This window comes from Ahaetulla prasina, chromosome 1, assembly GCF_028640845.1.
Source record: "Ahaetulla prasina isolate Xishuangbanna chromosome 1, ASM2864084v1, whole genome shotgun sequence".
NCBI classification, from domain to species: Eukaryota; Metazoa; Chordata; class Lepidosauria; order Squamata; family Colubridae; genus Ahaetulla; species Ahaetulla prasina.
In genome coordinates, this window is record NC_080539.1 from 212286251 (window position 1) to 212305490 (window position 19240).

The 19240-nt window shown below is 39.1% G+C and overlaps 1 protein-coding gene and 1 long non-coding RNA gene across 3 annotated transcripts in view; one reads left to right on the forward strand and one right to left on the reverse strand.

The window, feature by feature from the left end:
- ZNF385B (zinc finger protein 385B) overlaps positions 1-8552 on the forward strand; it is a 298732-nt gene extending 290180 nt beyond the window's left edge. For both annotated transcript variants that reach the window (XM_058189529.1, XM_058189530.1), the window contains 3 exons: positions 905-1083; positions 4871-4972; positions 6132-8552. In XM_058189529.1, the coding sequence (XP_058045512.1) occupies positions 905-1083; positions 4871-4972; positions 6132-6353 (503 nt within the window). In that variant the 3' untranslated portion in view covers positions 6354-8552. The remainder of the gene's footprint in view (positions 1-904; positions 1084-4870; positions 4973-6131) is intronic.
- LOC131201551 (uncharacterized) overlaps positions 7418-19240 on the reverse strand; it is a 58334-nt gene continuing 46511 nt past the window's right edge. The window contains exon 5 of the long non-coding RNA XR_009155922.1: positions 7418-7554. This is a non-coding gene — a long non-coding RNA (uncharacterized LOC131201551). The remainder of the gene's footprint in view (positions 7555-19240) is intronic.

The window sequence follows — 19240 nt, forward strand, 5'->3', positions numbered from 1 at the left end:
TAATTTTGATAGAATTTTTTTTAAAACTGTTTTAAATGTGAATGAAGAGGGCTAATCAGAGTGAATGGCATTAAAAATAAAAGTGATTAAATATTTAGGAAAAAACTAATATGCAAGAATGCTGGAAGGAGAATTTTAAATATCTGTGGGAATGGTAGTGATATGTCAAAGAGTAAAATAAAAATGAATTCGTACTCATTAGTACTATTAGGGAATAGGATTCATTATTTCTCCTTTATGTATAAAAGAAGAACATGGGAATCAAAAGAATCAGTTCAAAAAGAAGTTGAGCAACTCATTTTACTGCATAACTTTATCACTTTAAAATACCTTTTGTCTTTCTAGAATCCTTTTTTTAACATTCTAAAAAGATGAAAAATGGGTATAGTTTTCAGGAATCACACTCTTCTTACATATAAAGTGGATGATTTAATAATGAGGGTGTTATAAGTAATCCTTCTATGAGGAATACACGTGTCCCAGAATAATGTTGCAGGATCCAATCTGGGTCAGTCACCAGGACCACAGGTTTTACCTTCCAAGATTTTGGACTTCTGCTGAAGATGGGCTCCAGCATGTGTTCCAAAAGCTCGGAAGACAAAACCTCTGGTCCTAGTGACCAACCCAGATTGGACCTTGCAATAATCCTTTTGATCAGTGCCAGTAGAGATTGGGAGTTCCTGAACAGTCTCATAGCTGTGTGAATGGGTTCTGAAGTGTCTGGAAAACTTCCAAAACCTGAAGAACACTATAAAAAAAGAACCAAGATCAACCATAATTTTTTTTTATTCATATTTACTTATTTAACAGAAAATCTAGGAAAGGATAGAAATGTTTCAATGACTAAAAAATGTTTGTTTCCTCATTAAAGTTTTCCGATTCTTTTGTAATAATGACTTGTCAGGTTCCAAGCACAAGACAATGGTTGAAGCTAGGAATGGTGCTGGCCCAATTAAATCTTATCCTCGGCCTGGATCCAGATTGAAGACTCATGGAACTAGTATGGGTTCAGGACTACAGAACAAAACTTTTCATTGTGAGATTTGTGACATCCATGTCAATTCAGAAATTCAGCTGAAGCAGGTATGTCTTTTGTACATATTACATACCTATTCCGTTAATTAACATCATTTAATTTGGTACAGGCTAAATCCCTTGATCAAAAATCTCCCATGTCTACTCTTACAAGCTACTAGCACTAAACTCAATTCCGGATTATGCCTTCAGATATGATCCCCTTGTCATCATACTGAAAATATTTAGACAATATTTGTTAACGGTCAACAACGTTGGTAAATCATTTGAAACCATGTCGTTACTGAGAAGAAAAATTAATTTTACAAATAACAGCAATCTGTCTCTTCATGCCCAGGAAAACCAACAAATGAACAACTGCTTATTATGAGCTATGGTTGCTCTGCCTTTACTATACAGATTGGCAGCATCCCATACAATATTCCAGTTTTAACCCTCTTGTGATCTTGTTCTTGTTTACTTTCTTAACTTTTAGTGGCTTTATTATAACTTTTAATTTTTGCTTTTGTTGTATCCCATCTTGTATAAAATGGATGGCCATAAATTTGATAAATTTATTTCCAGTTCTGTTGGAAAGAATTGATCACTGTTATACAATGGCTGCCAGCACATCTTCCCTACTTATTTATCTTACTACGGTCTCTTATTATTCTACAATACATCCTTTAAATTTCATTGTTATCCAGGAAAGTCTTGATCCATCATGTTTGAACTTAATATTAATTTTTGTGCTTTTTAATGTTAGAATTAGTTGCCTGTTTCTGCAATTATACTGTATGTGTAGTGGATATAAAAAAATCTACATAGCCTACTTAAAATGCCAGGTTTGGGAATGTAAAAAAATCAGATCAGAATAAAACATTTTGAATTTAATGTATTATTTAATGTAAGTTATAAAGTACAATTCAATTGAAACACAAACTGAAATCTTTTAGGGGAAAAATAACAATAAAAACCCTCAATAATATGGTTGCAGAATAGAATAGAATAGAATAGAATAGAATAGAATAGAATAGAATAGAATAGAATAGAATAGAATAGAATAGAATAGAATAGAATTTTATTGGCCAAGTGTGATTGGACACACAAGGAATTTGTCTTGGTGCATATGCTCTCAGTGTACATAAAAGAAAAGATACGTTCATCAAGGTACAACATTTACAACACAATTGATGGTCAATATATCAATATAAATCATAAGGATTGCCAGCAACAAGTTATAGTCATACAGTCATAAGTGGAAAGAGATTGGTGATGGGAACTATGGAACGATTAATAGTAGTGCAGATTCAGTAAATAGTCTGACAGTGTTGATGGAATTATTTGTTTAGCAGAGTGATGGCCTTGGGAAAAACTGTTCTTGTGTCTAGTTGTTCTGGTGTGCAGTGCTCTATAGCGTCGTTTTGAGGGTAGGAGTTGAAACAGTTTATGTCCAGGATGCGAGGGATCTGCAAATATTTTCACGGCCCTCTTCTTGATTCGTGCAGTATACAGGTCCTCAATGGAAGGCAGGTTGGTAGCAATTATTTTTTCTGCAGTTCTAATTATCCTCTGAAGTCTGTATTTTTCTTGTTGGGTTGCAGAACCGAACCAGACAGTTATAGAGGTGCAAATGACAGACTCAATAATTCCTCTGTAGAATTGGATCAGCAGCTCCTTGGGCAGTTTGAGCTTACTGAGTTGGCGCAGAAAGAACATTCTTTGTTGTCCTTTTTTAATGATGTTTTTGATGTTAGCTGTCCATTTGAGATCTTGCGATATGATAGAACCTAGAAATTTGAAGGTTTCTACTGTTGATACTGTGTTGTCAAGTATTGTGAGAGGTGGAAGTATGGAAGGGTTTCTCCTAAAGTCTACCACCATTTCTACGGTTTTGAGTGTGTTCAGTTCCAGATTGTTTTGGTTGCACCACAAGGCTAGTCGTTCGACCTCTCGTCTATATGCAGAGTGTACCCCTTAAACTAATACATTGTTGCAGCACTTTTTGATTTTCTGACAGCATTTAGCCTTTTGGGGTTAAGCATGGTACATTCTTACCTTGGGAAACTTTGCTAACTCTTTCTTGCACAAAAGCACTCCAAATCTGTAGGATTGAGAGGATATTTTGAGGCACCGCACTTTTCAGACCGCTCTATAGATTTTTGGGTCTGGGCTTTGAATGGTCAATACCAAAACTTTGTTCTTCTGGTGAAGCTATTCTTTTGTTGATTTGGAGGTACGCTTTGGGTCATTGTCACGTTGAAATTCCTTTTCATCTTCAGCATTTTACCAGAAGCCTGAGGTTTTGTAACAAATTTGATTGATTTTGGGGAATGATTCACAATTCTCTCTACCTTGTCTTAAGCCCCGGTTTCAGCTAAAAAAAAAAAGCAGCCTCAAAGCATAATGCTACCAACAACATACTACACTGAGTGTGATGTTCTTCTGGTGATGCCCAATGTTGTTTTTGTAAATAAATGCTTCCGTCTTGCCACTGTGCCGCACAAGCCCAAACATATGAAGAATAGAGGACATAGTTGCATATGCAGTACATAACCAGTACTTGCCAGAAGCTCCTGAAGCTACTTTAATATTGCTGTAGGCCAGGGGTGTCCAAACTTGGTCCCTTTAAGACTTTTGGACTTCAACTCCCAGAGTTCCTCAGCCAGCTTTGCTGGCTGAGGGACTCTGGGAGTTGAAGTCCAAAAGTCTTAAAGGGACCAAGTTTGGACACCCCTGCTGTAGGCCTTTTAGTTGCCTCTCGGATCAGTTTTCTTCTTGTTTTTTTTCATCAATATTGAGGGGACATCCAATTCTTCATAATGTCACTGTTGTGCCATATTTTCTCCACTTGTTGATGACTGTCTTCACTGTGTTCCACGGAATATCCAATGCCTTGGAATTTTTTTTACCCTTCTCCCAGTTTTTTTTAAAATTTATTTTATTTTATTTTATTTTATTTTAATTTTGCATTTATATCCCGCCCTTCTCCGAAGACTCAGGGCGGCTTACACTATGTCAAGCAATAGTCTTCATTCTATTTGTATATTATATACAAAGTAACTTATTGCCCCCAACAATCTGGGTCCTCATTTTACCTACCTTATTAAGGATTTATTTATTTATTTTTATTTATTTATTTTATTTTTATACTGCCCTTCTCCCAAAGGACTCAGGGCGGTGTACAGGCAAAAGTAAAAAAAACAGACAATACAATATATAATTTAAAATGCAAGTTAAAAAACTTATTATAATTAGCCTAAAAACTTTAAAATATATAAAAAACTAAAACCCCATTTAAAATTAGTAATAAGAAATTTAAAATCGATAAAACTTAAGCCAGCCCCACGCGAGTGAAAAGATGTGTCTTCAGTTCGCATGGATGGAAGGCTGAGTCAACTTGGGCCTGGTGGAACTTGAACCTGCAGTAGCTGCTGTTAATAACAGACTGTATTAGTCTGTTGAGCCACCAGAGGCCCTCAGTTGATACTGTTCAACATTTGGAGCCCTTTGATGCTTTATAAGCTCTTTGCAGACCATGGCTTTTGCTTTAAAAGGCAACTGAGTAAATGTCAGAAAAATCCTACTAGCGCAGCTTAACTTTATATGGGCTTGATCAGAATCACTTTATTTGATGGCAGATGTGTACTGTCTATTGTTCAACACCAGGCTGAATGTGATTGGTTAATTCGGAACACAGCCACATCCCTTTTTATAAGAGGATGTGAATACTTATGCAATAACATTATTCTTGTTTTTTATCGTTATTTTTCCCCCTTAAATGGGTTCAGTTTGTTTTTCAGTTGAATGGTACAGCTTATATGTTTTAAACAGAACATTTGTATTGATTTTTCAGCACATTTCTAGCAGAAGGCACAAGGACAAAGTTGCAGGGAAACCCACAAAACCAAAATACAGTCCTTATAACAAACTACAGCGTAATCCAAACATTCTAGCGGTAAGTATTGCTTGGCGTGCCTATCTTATTGAAAAGCTTTGATTACCCTCCCCTACGTTCATGAGCATGTCTAGAAAAGAGATTTGTGTGCATTCTTCAAAAGTAGCCTCTCCACCAAATTCAGTGGTAATTATTTTTCAGGAACCTAGGTTTTTTTTTTTTTTTAAAGTCAGGAGTGTTCAAGGTACACTTATTTTCAATCTTAATGTACAGCACATTTCAGCTGACCTTTAAAAACAATCAGAAAATGAATATGCCTCCGTTATAAAAATGAAATTGAAGTACTTCAGGTTTTATTAGCTTATTAGTTTCTCGGTGTAAAAACTGAAGCCACAATATGAGGGTGCTTCAGCATAAGCTCCAGATAAGTCCCTAATTTACATCTACAAGTAAACAACCAAACCACCTTGCCTTCTTTCTTCAAACACAAGATGTTATACCATCACTGTTTTGTCTGAGGGACTGACTGTGCTTTATTGGAATAGGTGCAATTTTTCCCCTAGTGCTCAGGGTATACTTCTTTCTGTGGTTAGCTTTGTTCTCATTGCCATTTTAACTATTATACAGCATAAAGTAAAGGTAAAGGTTCTCCTCGCACATATGTGCTAGTCGTTCCCGACTCTAGGGGGCGGTACTCATCTCCGTTCCAAAGCCGAAGAGCCAGCGCTGTTCAAAGACGTCTCCGTGGTCATGTGGCCGGCATGACTAAACGCTGAAGGCGCACGGAACGCTGTTACCTTCCCACCAAAGGTGGTCCCTATTTTTTCTACTTGCATTTTTTACGTGCTTTCGAACTGCTAGTTTGACAGAAGCTGGGACAAGTAATGGGAGCTCACCCTGTTACACGGCAGCACTAGGGATTCGAACCGCTGAACTGATTATACAGCATAGGGCTCCCTATCTTGCATTAGTGGAACGCAGCAAAACCCAAACCTTGTCCAGGAAGCTCTGCTGATAACACCAGCAGCTAAATGTGACACTAGAAGGGATAGGAAAGGCTGCAGCTGTTTTTAGCCTCCCATGCTGAAATTGAGAAAGGAAAGGCGTAGGGACAAGAGCAGGAAATTAAAAGTTGTGTCAGGAGACCTTTTGAACAAGCTCCATACATTGGGGGGGATCAACCATTTCATAGCCGTATTTCTTTCCCTTCTTTCCATAGGCAAAGCTGGCCTTCCAAAAAGATCTTCTTAAGCCTTTGGCACCTGCCTTTCTCTCCTCTCCTCTTGCTGCCGCCGCTGCGGCAGTATCCACAGCTCTGACTCTCCCACCACGACCCTCCACTGCTCTCTTCCAGGCTCCTGCAATACCCACAGCTCTCCTAAGGGCAGGACATGGGCCTCTTCGAGCTACTCCAGCATCTATCCTCTTTGCTCCCTACTGAATTGGGAATAAGCAAGGCATAACTTTGGCCATGTGGAACAAGGACAAAAGAAGACGAGAGCAAGATTTCCACTTTTTTTTTTTTTTTACAAGACTTGTATTTTTAAGATCTCGTGCTTGATTCCGTCCTTAGAAAATAAAATTACAAAAACTCATTGGTAGGAATTGCAATCTAGAATCCATTGGGGTGGGGGTGTTGTTAAATAAAGTTCAGATACCTGGTTTACAAAAACGTATTGTGCACAAAATATATCAAAGGTTCATAGGTCTGTTTTTAACTGGATATTATGATTTGTAAACAAGGAATGTGGAATATTTTCCTGTATGACTTGAAATACCAGAATTGTATACATGGGTCTACATTGTACATTGTATACATGGGTCTCTGGAAGCCAACTTGTTCATATCCTGGTGAGTAGATTCTGGTGTGCCACAAAAGCTAGATGAAGGAATTAGTTAGTTTGCTGGAAACATTTCAGTAGTGGATTGCAACTTCTTATTACCTAATATACTCCCATTCCGTTAATACGTGTCTTGTTTAGGCCTTAGTTAGTATGAGTACATCTTGTGTAACGCTACGGATTTATCTCTCATTTGATTTCAAATCATTTTGGTGGCAGTGCAAATATTTAGAAGCACAGCTCAGCCTTGAATCTTTCTTTTTGAAAATTTAATGTCTTTAATTTATCATTTTATTTAGAAGGACTCAGAAGTAACAAAGCCATATATCCCATAAATAAGATGATGACTTGTTTACAATTTTTATTTTATTTATTTTGCATTCAGTTATTCTCCCCCCTGCCACGTTGCTAAACATCCACTTCAGAGACATTTCATCATTTATATGTTTACTAAAGAGATTGTGCACATTGTTCAATCAAATAATGAGCTGACATATTTATTATTCATACATATCCCTTCACACTCATGTATATACATATCTCAATTTGGTTTGCATTTCTAAACTTCTTTCCTATAGAATGATGGCTGCATACAGTTGTGGCTCCCAATGCAATAATGTACAGGAGATAAAATATTTATAAAACAAATTGTTTGTTCTGTTGATGAATATTATTATTCTAGCCTTCCAGTCTGCTTTTCCCCCCACACCATTTTATCAACATAATTTGGGCACTGAGGACATACGGTATGTCTTGCTTGGGAAAATGAGGGTATTCTCCAAAATCATCTTTGCTTGCAATCTGTAAAGAGAATATATTTATATTTTTAAAAATACATTTTAATAAAATACCATGGGAAAATAATAATATAATTTATTAATGAGAAAAAATTCATGCGACACTCTTAAAATGAGCTCTGTACTGGTAAAACGGCATTACACAGAATTTATTTTTAAAACTTTGATAACTGAATCATGGTATAGCTCACTTACATAAAACTGTACAATCACTTGATTAAACGTTCGTGGGTAATGAATGACTACAGTTATGAATACATAATAGATACTTTGCATATCACTCTGAGAAGCTTAGTATCACGACGTGCTGTTTTTTAAGAAACAGAAATCTATAGTACTGTATACATACTTTAAGGGGTTATTTTAAAAAAACATCTCAGAGTCCATCATTTCATCTCTTCAGTTGATTACTGAATATTTCTGCACTAAGCATCCTTTGCTGTTCCCCTGCTTCTGGTAATCAGAGCTTTACTGCCTCTGAACATAATGATTAATATTAAATATTAACATGATTTCTGACAGACCAGTTTTGCAATTTCCTGTTATAGTATCAAATTTAAAGATACATAAACCTAAATCTATTTGTCTGATGTGTGACTGTATTTAGCTGAGATTATTAAATCTGGAAAAATAAATCATCCTCTTTTCTCAAATGGGAAGGGAAAAGTTTCGTCGATTTCCAATGGTAATTGAGGCATGGATTCCTAAATTTAAAATTTGGCATCAAATCCCAAATGAAATCAGACTGTGTTCCAATCAAAATTTTCTGATTGTGCAGACTCTGGAATATCCAGGACAGTTCTGATAGCTGAGCAAAGTATGATGAATGTGAAATATGATAGCCATTTTTCAAAATGGGAGCAATACTACTAAGCAAAAAAGGTAGCAACAGTTCTCGGAGTATATTTTTATTAAACACAGAAACTTAAGTCCACTAAAATGCAATCAAGAAAGTTTCTCACTCTGTTTATAAAGGGTTTGATTATATTACAAGTGGTTCTAAGTTAGAGTTATGACCACTCACTTAGCAACCATTCAAATTTACGACAATGCTGAAGGAGTGAGTTGTGGCTTCACAGTGCCCCCATAGTCACATGATCACAGTCCAGACACTCAGTACCTGGCTCACAATTATGATGTCATAGCAAGTCATGTGATCATGATTTCCAATGTTCTCTGCTGGCTTTCCTCAAGCAGAGTCAATGGAACAGCCAGCAGGAAGTCAGACGGCTTAGTTACATGAGATCCTTGCTTAATGCAGCATCTGAGACTGCCACAAGTGGTATTGATAAGTTGTGCAGTCACGTGACATTGTGCTTTATGACAATGTCTCTTAATGACAGCAATTCCAGTCTCAAGTGATGTTGTAAACCGAGGACTACCATTTGTTGCAATGTAATTCAGGTGCAACTGTCTTTTCGAGCCATGCTTCATTTCCCTGGAAAAAAGTTCCATAAATAACATCTGTATCAGTGGTGGGTTTCAAATTTTTTTACTACCGGTTCTGTGGGTGTGGTTTACTACTGGTTCTGTGGCTGTGGCTTGGTGGGCATGACAGGGGAAGGTTACTGCAAAATCCCCATTTCCTCCTGATCAGCTGGGACTCGGGAGGCAGAGAATAGATGGGGGTGGGGCCAGTCAGAATTTTTACTACCGGTTCTCCGAATTATTCAAAATTTCCGCTACCGATTCTCCAGAACTGGTCAGAACCTGCTGAAACCCACCTCTGATCTGTATGTTGTTACTGAAAATAAATTTTGCAGTCAAGCCTTCCTTTTTATGTGTGTGTTTAGAAATCCCCAAATCGCATTTTATACAGGGGGCTGTAGAAAAAGAAAATGTCGTAATACAGAGTCTAGAAGTGTGGTGTCTGAATAAGATAAATAAGAAAGGGCCTTTTATCATAGAGACCTATTTGGTCCTAATAATTTGAAAGCTCTGGATGAACACTCGCCTATAGCTTTGGAGCAAGTTAAACTGCACTGGTAAATGTCCGTTTTGTTCACCTTCAGTAAAATTTTCTGCTTGGGCTCTGCAGATGCCCAGACAGGCAGTAGGAAAAGAGAAACACATCCTCTATTAGATAATAGGCATAGCAGAACAATGTATTGATCTCTACTTCCAAATGCTTATGGCTCCTGCTTAGACCTTTCCATTGGTGAAGTTTGCAGGTGAAAGACCCAAAATGGGGGCAAAGGATAGCATATTATCCGCCTACATTACATCATAAAAATAAAGATTTGTTCTGAGCCTTCACTCTAACTCTTAGGTTCAGGTGCTAATAATTCAAATGTCTCCATGTTTATTCCAATAGTTTTAATTATATTTAGATTCTAGAAAGTATGAGTAGTCTTAAGAGCCAGTTCTGACATAAGTTGACTTAATAATTGCCAAAACTTTAAAGCCATTCATCTCTCAGGAACAGACCTTGCTACTGCTTGCTACCCTGTTGTTTACACACAGCTCCTCATACCTTTACTATATTAGGTATCAGCAGGAATGTTACTACATTGGAAAGGGTGTAACATTATGAACACACATTTATTTTCTTTGTGGTGGCTTTAATTGCTGCATAACACAAAACCGACATTTCTGGGTACCTATCATTCCATTTGTTGTTGGGGTTTAATCTCTATATGTAAACAGCCTAATTTATGGTGGTTGTGACTGCATGGACAAAACCCACCCTCTTTATATGTATTGTGCATCATATGTGAAAAGGAGTTGGGTTTTGGCTTCCATCTTGATTTTTGGGAAATCTCTCTTCCCCATGGATGCCTCTGACACCTCCTCTCATTAGGAGATCCTAATTTTTGTCAGGACCACCAGATGCAGAGATGTTTAGTCCAAAAATCTTTTCAGGAATAGACAGACAGGAACTAAAGCTATGCTTATTATAATCACAGATTTCTGACTTAGAACGTGTTGCAGCAATGATGGCATTGTTGATATTCTGCAGTGTATTCTTCATCTATAGCTGTAACAGAATAATATTTGGGCTTCCACTGTAGTTGGTCTTTTTAAAATAAAAACCCTTCTGAAAATGTTATTTAATGCCAGTTCAGGGGACTCTGTGGTCTTATTATAAGTTTCAATATCATTATACTGGGGTCATTGAGAACTACAGGTAGACCTTGGCTTACAAACATTGGTTTAGTAATTGTGCAAAGATACAACAGCATTGAAAAAAGTGTCTTTTGACCATTTTTCACACTGAACGACCATTGCAACATTCCCATGGTAACATAATCAAAATTTGGATGCATCGCAACTGGCACGTTTTTATAATGTGGCAATGTCCTCGGGACACGGAGTCACCTTTTGCGACCTTCTGACAAGCAAAGTCAATGGGGATGCCAGATCCACTTAACAATTGTGTTAGTAATTTAACAACTGCAGTGATTCGCTTCGCAACGGTGGCAAGAAGAAAGGTCGTAAAATGGGGCAAAACTCACTTAACAACCGTCTTGCTTAATAATGAAAATTTTGTCATAAGTTTTTTTCCGCTTTTCTGTAAAAGATGTGACTTTTTTTTTTAAGGAGGACATTTAGGAAACCTCCAAACAGCTGAAATAGAAGGAAAGCTTGTCTAAAAAGGAAATTCAAATGGGATGGTGATACGTGGGTGTAGGAAAACATTACATTGCTTTGACAAAACAACAGCTTGAATGTTTATCTTTTATTACAACAAAGCGAGATAAAAATGTTTGAAAGCTTACAACTCCGTATTTCTTATGCAAATAAATAATTAAGTTGTTATGTACTTATATATTTTCCTAATTATGTTTGCATGTTTCCAGCGTGTTTAATATTGAAATACCTTTTACCTCAAGCTTAGCTGGGCCAATTTATCATTGCCTTCTATGACGCAGTGTGGATCGATGCCTTAGCTCAGTGACGGTGAACCTTTTAGACACCAAGTGCCCAAACTGCACGCACACGCAAGCCCAAAATGAAAGGTGTGTGCATCAGTGGTGGTATTCAGCCAGTTCTGTCCGGATCATGCGAATCGGTAGTGGCAACTGCGGGAGGCTCCGCCCACCAGCCCAGATGTAATGCGCGACTACTGCACATGTGCAGAAGGCCATGCGCATGCACAGAAGTGGTGCACGTGAGCGAAGTGAGCACGTTCACACGCTCACATTTGTGAACTAGTAGGGAAGGTAGGTGAATCCCACCTCTGGTGCGCAGCAGAGACCCGAAGACCAGCTGGCCGGTAGGAGGTGGGACATCCCAACACCGGCAGCGCAGCAAGAGGTAAGATCTTTTTCTTTCGTGAGCTTCTGTTTCGTTGTTTGCAGGGAAACAGCAACTCACAAAAGAAACGCCACAGACACCATTGACCTGGGGCAATGGCGCACGTGCCAGCACTGAGGGCACTGTATGTCACCTCTGGCACGTGTGCCATAGGTCCGCCATCATGGCCTTAGGTGTTATTACTGAAGTGATCATCTGCCTACAACATCTTTGTATATCACTGCAATCCTGTCTGGTGCCTGCTTGCTTCTGCTGAGCAACTGGGATGGCCTGTACGTCTTGGGGGACCCTGCTGGAAATATATACTCTTGATGTACATTTCTGGTGTTCTTTGCATATTCCTACAATGGTGAGGTGACCCAGCAAGACTTTAGCTGGTCTGAAATGTTTTTAATGACCATTTCTAGTGTAGCTTACGATGTATCAAGTTATAATGTTGATAAACTATGAGGAGGGAAGTAGTAGTAGTAGTAGTAGTAGTAGTAAAAGAACTATGGAGGAAATCTGTAGTTCAGTAAGAACTGTGAGGCAAAGAAGAGGATGAGAAACTCCATTCCACAAGCTTCAAATGGTTGTATGATTGTCCCAATTCCCTACTAATGGTAGGGGACTAATGGTGATTCATCAATTTTTGTCATGCTGATACCAAGGGGACTTTGGATATATTATCAATTGAGACTCAGTTGTGTGGATTAGTTTCCCTAGTTGGAGTTAGTTAGCCCAATCCACTACACAAAAATCATTTCTGTATATCAGCGGTTCTCAACCTGTGGGTCGGGACCCCGTTGGAGGTCGAATGACGATTTGCCAGGAGTCACCTAAGACCATCGGAAATATGGGAAGTATACTTGCGAGTCAAAGAATCGTGCTCCAATGGTTGACTCCACAAGCCAGCTGCAGGCTCTTCAAATCGCTAGCCGAATACGGCTTCAGGCGCGATGAATTAAAAAAGAGAGAAATCTTTGCTCTGATGTCTCCCTCTCAAGCCAGCTGCAATCACTCCCAATCGCTAGCCTAATCTGGCTTCAGGCACTATAAACTTAATAGGGGAGGAGTCTCCACTTTAATGCCTCCGTCCTCAAGGCAATTGCAAGCAGTTCAGATCGCTAGCCAATATGGCTTCAGGCACGATAAATTCAAAATGAAAATAATTTTATGGTTGGGGTCGCCACATTGTGGGGAATTGTATTAAAGGGGTCGCAGCACTATAAAAGTTGAGAACCACTGCTATATATGGATGGGCTGTTGACATGAAATATTCATCAATCTCTAAGGTAAAGGTAAAGGTTCCCCTCGCACATACATGTTAGTTGTTTCCGACTCTAGGGGGCGGTGCTCATCTCTGTTTCAAAGCTGAAGAGCCAATGCTGTCTGAAGACATCTCCATGGTCATGTGGCTGGCATGATTAAATGCCAAAGGCGTCCGGAACGCTGTTACCTTCCCACCAAAGGTGGTCCCTATTTTTCTACTTACATTTTTTACGTGCTTTCAAACTGCTAGGTTGGCCAAGGTTGGGACAAGTAACCGGAGCTCACCCTGTTATGTGGCGCTAGGGATTCGAACCGCTGAACTGCTGACCTTTCGATCAACAAGCTCAGCATCTTAGCCACTGAGCCAACGCATCCCTATTCATCAATCTCTACTTTTGATCTAAATTTTTGAGGTTATCATACATTTTGTATGTCTAGGTCCCTCTCTCTCTTCTTACTTCTTTAGAAAGGTGAAACAGAATCAACACTAAGTAATATAAATGCATAATCTGGTCAGATTCAATTGAGAAATGGAATTGAGAGCCATAACTATGGTGTTACATAATATGGACATGAAAAGAATGTGAACTGGTACGGAAGTTTACTTTGTCATTAATGGATTGATTGATTACATTGTGACACCTTTTTTTAAAGACATTTTGAACTAATGAATTCAGAAAACAGCCTGCAAGAAAAGCAGGACTCAGGGAATCAATAACTGGATGCGTTCAAAAATATGAAGATGGAAATTTTGTGTAGCTTTCCTGTTCGCTGTGGCAGATCAGTAAAATGACTCAGATTATCACTTCCAATTGCAAGCCATCTTGAGTCCCAGTTAGGATACACTTAGATATAAACTTAGGTATAAACTTAGAGCAGCATTTTTACATCAGTGAAGATTTCTTACATGGCATAGAGAAAAGCAGAGAAGGTTTCAAAAAATTATCTGGAGGGGGAAAGAGAACCATCAATGTTACATATAGGTCATATTGAACTTGCAATTGTTTTAAGATATTTTTAGGAATTTACAGAATGAGAATGTCCATGAACTCTAACAGTTTAATAGCGGTAAATGAAAATGACTATTTCTTCAGAAAAGAAAAGAAAAAAGATGGATGGAAGACTAGTTATGTGTGTGTTTGTATCCCACCTTTATTAAAAAATAATTCAAGGTGGAAAACATCCTTTTATTCCCCCTAAACAACAATATTGTGAGATGAGTTGGGCTGAGAAAGACAGGCTGCCCCAAAGTTACCAACCTGGCTTTCCTGACAGAGGCAGGACTTGAGCTCATGGTCTCCTGCTTTCTAGTCTGGTGCCTTAACACTAGACCAAAATGGCTCTTTAGGTTTTGTTGATGCCCAGTCACTATGTTGTGTCCAGCTCTTTGCTTTCTAAAAAGCTCTTTGCTTTTTAAGCTGTTAAGCCAGCTAAACAGCCATTCTCTGTGTGTCTCTGTGTCTCTTTGTGTAATAAATGCTAAAGAGGAAAACAAATAGACTAATGAGATGGAGGGAGAGAGAGTTATATTTTCCAATTTGCTATCCATGCCCAATCACATCCCTCTTGTCCTTCACTGGATTATTGCTGCAATGAGAGGGTGGGGAAGGCTAGATTTCATATTCATCCCAAAACTTCTTTCAAATACTTTTACTTCAAGTAATATAAATATGGCATTTTTAATTTGTAAGCACTTCATCATTTGCCATGAAATACTTAAACGACAATTGATCTGACCATTGTGTAATAATGATCTGTCTCACGGAAATAATGAGATACAGAAATGGGAATCACTGGGCTTCAAATACGAACTGTTCATACCGAGAAATAAATATGTACAAGGCGGAAATGGAATAGACACATTAGATTGTGTGGAAAGGGTATTTATTAACTTACAGACAAGGTGACCTATGGTTCATGTCTGGAATCTTAAATCCTATCCAGCTGTAGACCTTTTGAGTAATCGATGAAGCCCTCTGCTGGTTAGAGTTCGATATGCTATCGGGATTAGACTTGATTTGAAGCCAGATTGGGGAACGGGCGATCCTCTAAATCGGGTGGGGAACGATGGCTTTTTTATGACCTGTGGGCTTCAGCTCCCAGAATTCCTGAGCCAGCCTGCTTGAGCTGAAGTCCACAAGTCATAAAAGGGCTGAACTACAACTACTAGCAACGTTAGCCAGCATGGCCAAAGGCAAAGCATCAGGGGTGAAACCCAGCAGGTTCTGACAGGTTCTGGAGAACCGGTAGCAGAAATTTTGAGCGGTTCAGAGAACCAGTAGCGAAATTTTGAGTAGTTCAGAGAACCGGCAAATACCACCTCTGGCTGGCCCCAGAATGGGGAGGGAATTGGGATTTTGCAATATCCTTCCCCTGGAGTGAGGTAGAAATGGAGATTTTGCAGTATCCTTCCCCTGCCACGCCCACCAAGCCATGGTCACCAAGCCATACCCAAAGAACCGGTAGTAAAAAAAATTGGATTTCACCACTGCAAAGCATGCTACAAGTTGAAGTTTACACAACACCTTATTCAAACTAACCACCATAAAATCTAGATGTTCTATGTACCCAGATAATTAGCTGCATGCAAAGTTTGTACAGATGCTGAGTCTTAAGCAGAAATATCATCAAGTATTTGCTTATGCCCTTTATTTTTTTTAAAAAAATAGAAATTTACTATTCAAGCTCTACTCCCTGTGCTAATCTCCTTTTTCTACATATTACCACATGTATCCTGATTCTTAACCCTTTGTCCAATTATTTTCCCCATATACATGCTCACATGTCCCTCATATATCTCCATATGCTTACATATTTGTTGTTGTTGTTACATCTGTTTCATTCTTTGGTCATTCTTTAATGCTTATTTATTATATTGTTTTTTAATATGCCTGTGAACCACCCTGAGTCCTACGGGAGATGGTGCGGTATAAAAGTATGATTAATAAATAAATAAAATAAAATACGATCATTCAATTGTCAATGGTTCATAATATGCTGGGTGGGTCCTGTCTGTTCTGTCCTTGGAATCTGATGAGATGGATATGGGAGATGCAACGAGTTCAAGGGAGTTGCCTAGGAAACAAGCAGCTGTCCCCATGATTGTACCGCTCCTACCTTCCCAAACCTGCCTTTTCCAGTAGACCGGATCCTCCAGCCTTAGTTACTGATTACTGCACTGAATATTGAATATGAGACTGTTCATTCATATTAGACGCTAAAATGATCCTTAGCCTTTGTTCTTGGCTGTCTCCTCCATTTGGGGAAATGGCCAAGCTAGTGAATGACTGCCGCAAAGAACATGACAGTTGCAAATTTAAGAACCTTGTTGGCAGCGAGATTACTAAAGAAAGAACTTACATTAAAATAAAAAAAAATCTCCCACAAATATCTGATTTTACTCAAAAGGCTGAATCAGCTACTGTATATGCAACATTAGCCATTCAGGATCAATATATATGGAGCTTATTATAGCTGAGTCTACAGTTAGTGCTTACATTTTTCTTCTTCATTTAAACATATTATTGTAATAGCAGAGACTCTCTGGCTCCAGTTTCTTACCACAAGAATATACCATTGATCAACAAGTTCCCAATATTTTTTTGGTCTATTTGTTTTGCATAAATTGCATGCTTTTTGGACTTAATAGCGATTGGGTCATCCTTTGGTTGTTTCTGTGTCACCCAGACATGCAGTTCCAATGAGGTATAGACTATCCCCCGTGAAAAATAGCAGAGATGTATACTATGGATCATAGCAATCCTAGAATATTTTTATTGATTGATTAAGAAAATTTATATGGCCACCCAACTCACTTTTAGTGACTTTCAGCAGCTTACAAGGATAAAACCCCAGCAGAAAACTAATAATCTCGCAACTCCTATATACATAAGCTTATAGGAATCTTTAGCCCATATATCTAAAAAGGTTTATAAGGCTGCTGTCAACTCGCGAAGCATTCCTGATTTGCTCTCGAGTTGCCATAGGCAGGTGGATGGGGAACTGAACCTCGCAGCTGCAGCAAGGAAATTGCTCTTCAGTCAAAACAAAGCCCATTCCAGCCCGCAAGGTCAAGGCCATCTCCACGAAAACCCACAGTGGCTGGAGGGAGGGACTTCTACAACCTGCGAAATTGCTTCATTAGGGAATATGACTGATGACATACCTTGGGGGGAGAAGAAAACAAGGTCAGAGCCAAGGCGCAAACAAAGTGAGGTCAGAGTTGGCTTCACTTGCTTCGTGCCGACATGATGCTCCTAATAAATAACTGGATTTATTTTGAAGCTTGGCTTGAGGCTCATGATTTAAGTAGGACATCAGTCGGAACCCTGACAGCTGCCACATAGGACAAGAATGTGCATGTTTTTGGCCATGGGATTTCATGCTTTACCCAAAGCACTTTTCTTTCACCCATGTCATTCAGTCACCTTCATTTTCTGATGAGGGTAGAGTCTCCCAGGGGCTCCCTCTGCCTTTCCACTGTAGGAGAGGCTGAATGAATGAGATGAGCCTTGGAATTCTGCTGCTTCTAATTTGGAGTGCCTTCAAAAGGCACCATCTCTCAGAAGCAGCTGGATGCAATATCCTTCTAGAGCAGGGGTGTCAAACTCACAGCCCACAGTAGGGGTGAAAACCATCAGGTTCTGACAGGTTCTGGAGAACCGGTAGTAGAAATTTTGAGCAGTTTGGAGAACTGGCAAATACCACCTCTGGCTGGCCCCAGAGTGGGGTGAGAATGGAGATTTTGCAATATCCTTCCCCTGCCATGCCCACCAAGCCACAACACACCCACCAAGCCATGGCCACAGAACCAGTAGTAAAAAAAATTGGTTTTCACCACTGGCCCGCGGGCTAGATGCGTCACGTGCTGGCCATGCCCACACCTGGTTTAGCGAAGGGGGGAAAAGTTGCGACAAGTCTCATGTGACAACGCAAATTTGACACCCCTGTTCTAGAGAAAAGAACCTTCAGAGTAAGCAGTCTCAGGACACTCCATACAATGGTCGGGAGCCTCACTGGTGAGTCTGAGCCAGAGTTGGAATCCTGACCAAACATAGATTACTTAGAACAAAAGTTGTAGGTTTTTTTCTTCATTGCATGGAATGGCCCTCACAAGTCAGGGGCTTACTCAAAAGCAAGTCCTTATTCCCAAGTAATTCTTCCGATCATGATTAGCCATGATTAACAGCTGGGTGAAAGCTACAGAGGTAGATGCATAAGAACTTTCACTTAGGAAGAAACCAGTGCTATTGTGATGTTTTTATCAAGCTTCTCAGTGAATCTTAAGAGCTGGTCTGTTCTTGAATTTGGGCTATTTTGTATCTGGACCCTTTGTCTATCTTTCTTGTTCACAGCAGTACTGAAAATGGACATTCTATTTCACTTTGACACTGACAGGTTTAAAGGAAAATTAACTGACCGGTTCATCTCGATAAAGGATAGAGAAAATCGAAGCCTAAGAAAATCAAATGACAAGGATCCAATCGGGAAGGTGAATTTCTTTTCGCAGATGAGCTTTTGAAATAAGAGGTAGACAACTTCTGCTTTTCCTTTGGCTTTAAGGATTATGTTTTCTCCTCCAAAGTTGGGTGAAGACAGGTGAACCTTCCCACTATCACCACGGGGAATAGAACTGGACCTAGTAATGCTTTGTTTTATAAGTGAGATTTGAGCTGTATGAGCTTGTTCTAATGTATTTGTGGTTGGGTGAAATCTTAGAGCAAAGAGCATCAACCTCTACTGAAAATCAGTAGCCGACTGAATTTCTCTGAAGTAAAGATGCTGATAGCAGTTCACCTCCTTGACTTTCTCCAGTCCAAGAAAGCTGTAGAGTACAGCAGGATTGTAGCCGGCTACACCTGCTTAGATGTTCAGTCTTTGGATGATCTCTTAGGGTTGCATCAACTCTCACCATTTTCATTGACCTGCTGTTGCATTTGCTGTGTGTATTCAGTGGTTTGACCTTGCTTCTATACTGATCAACTTGAAGTTCTTTAGATAGACACTATTTTATGCTTATGTCTATGGATATTCTCAGTCATCCAGGTCATGGTTATCCCATAAGTGCTTTTTACAAGAGGCAACTAGACTTTCTGGTTTTTCTTTGAAGTTGTTTTATTTGTCATCCAGGAAGCTTCTTCATCTCTAAGTGGATGGTGGGGAATGGAAGGATTTATACTCCT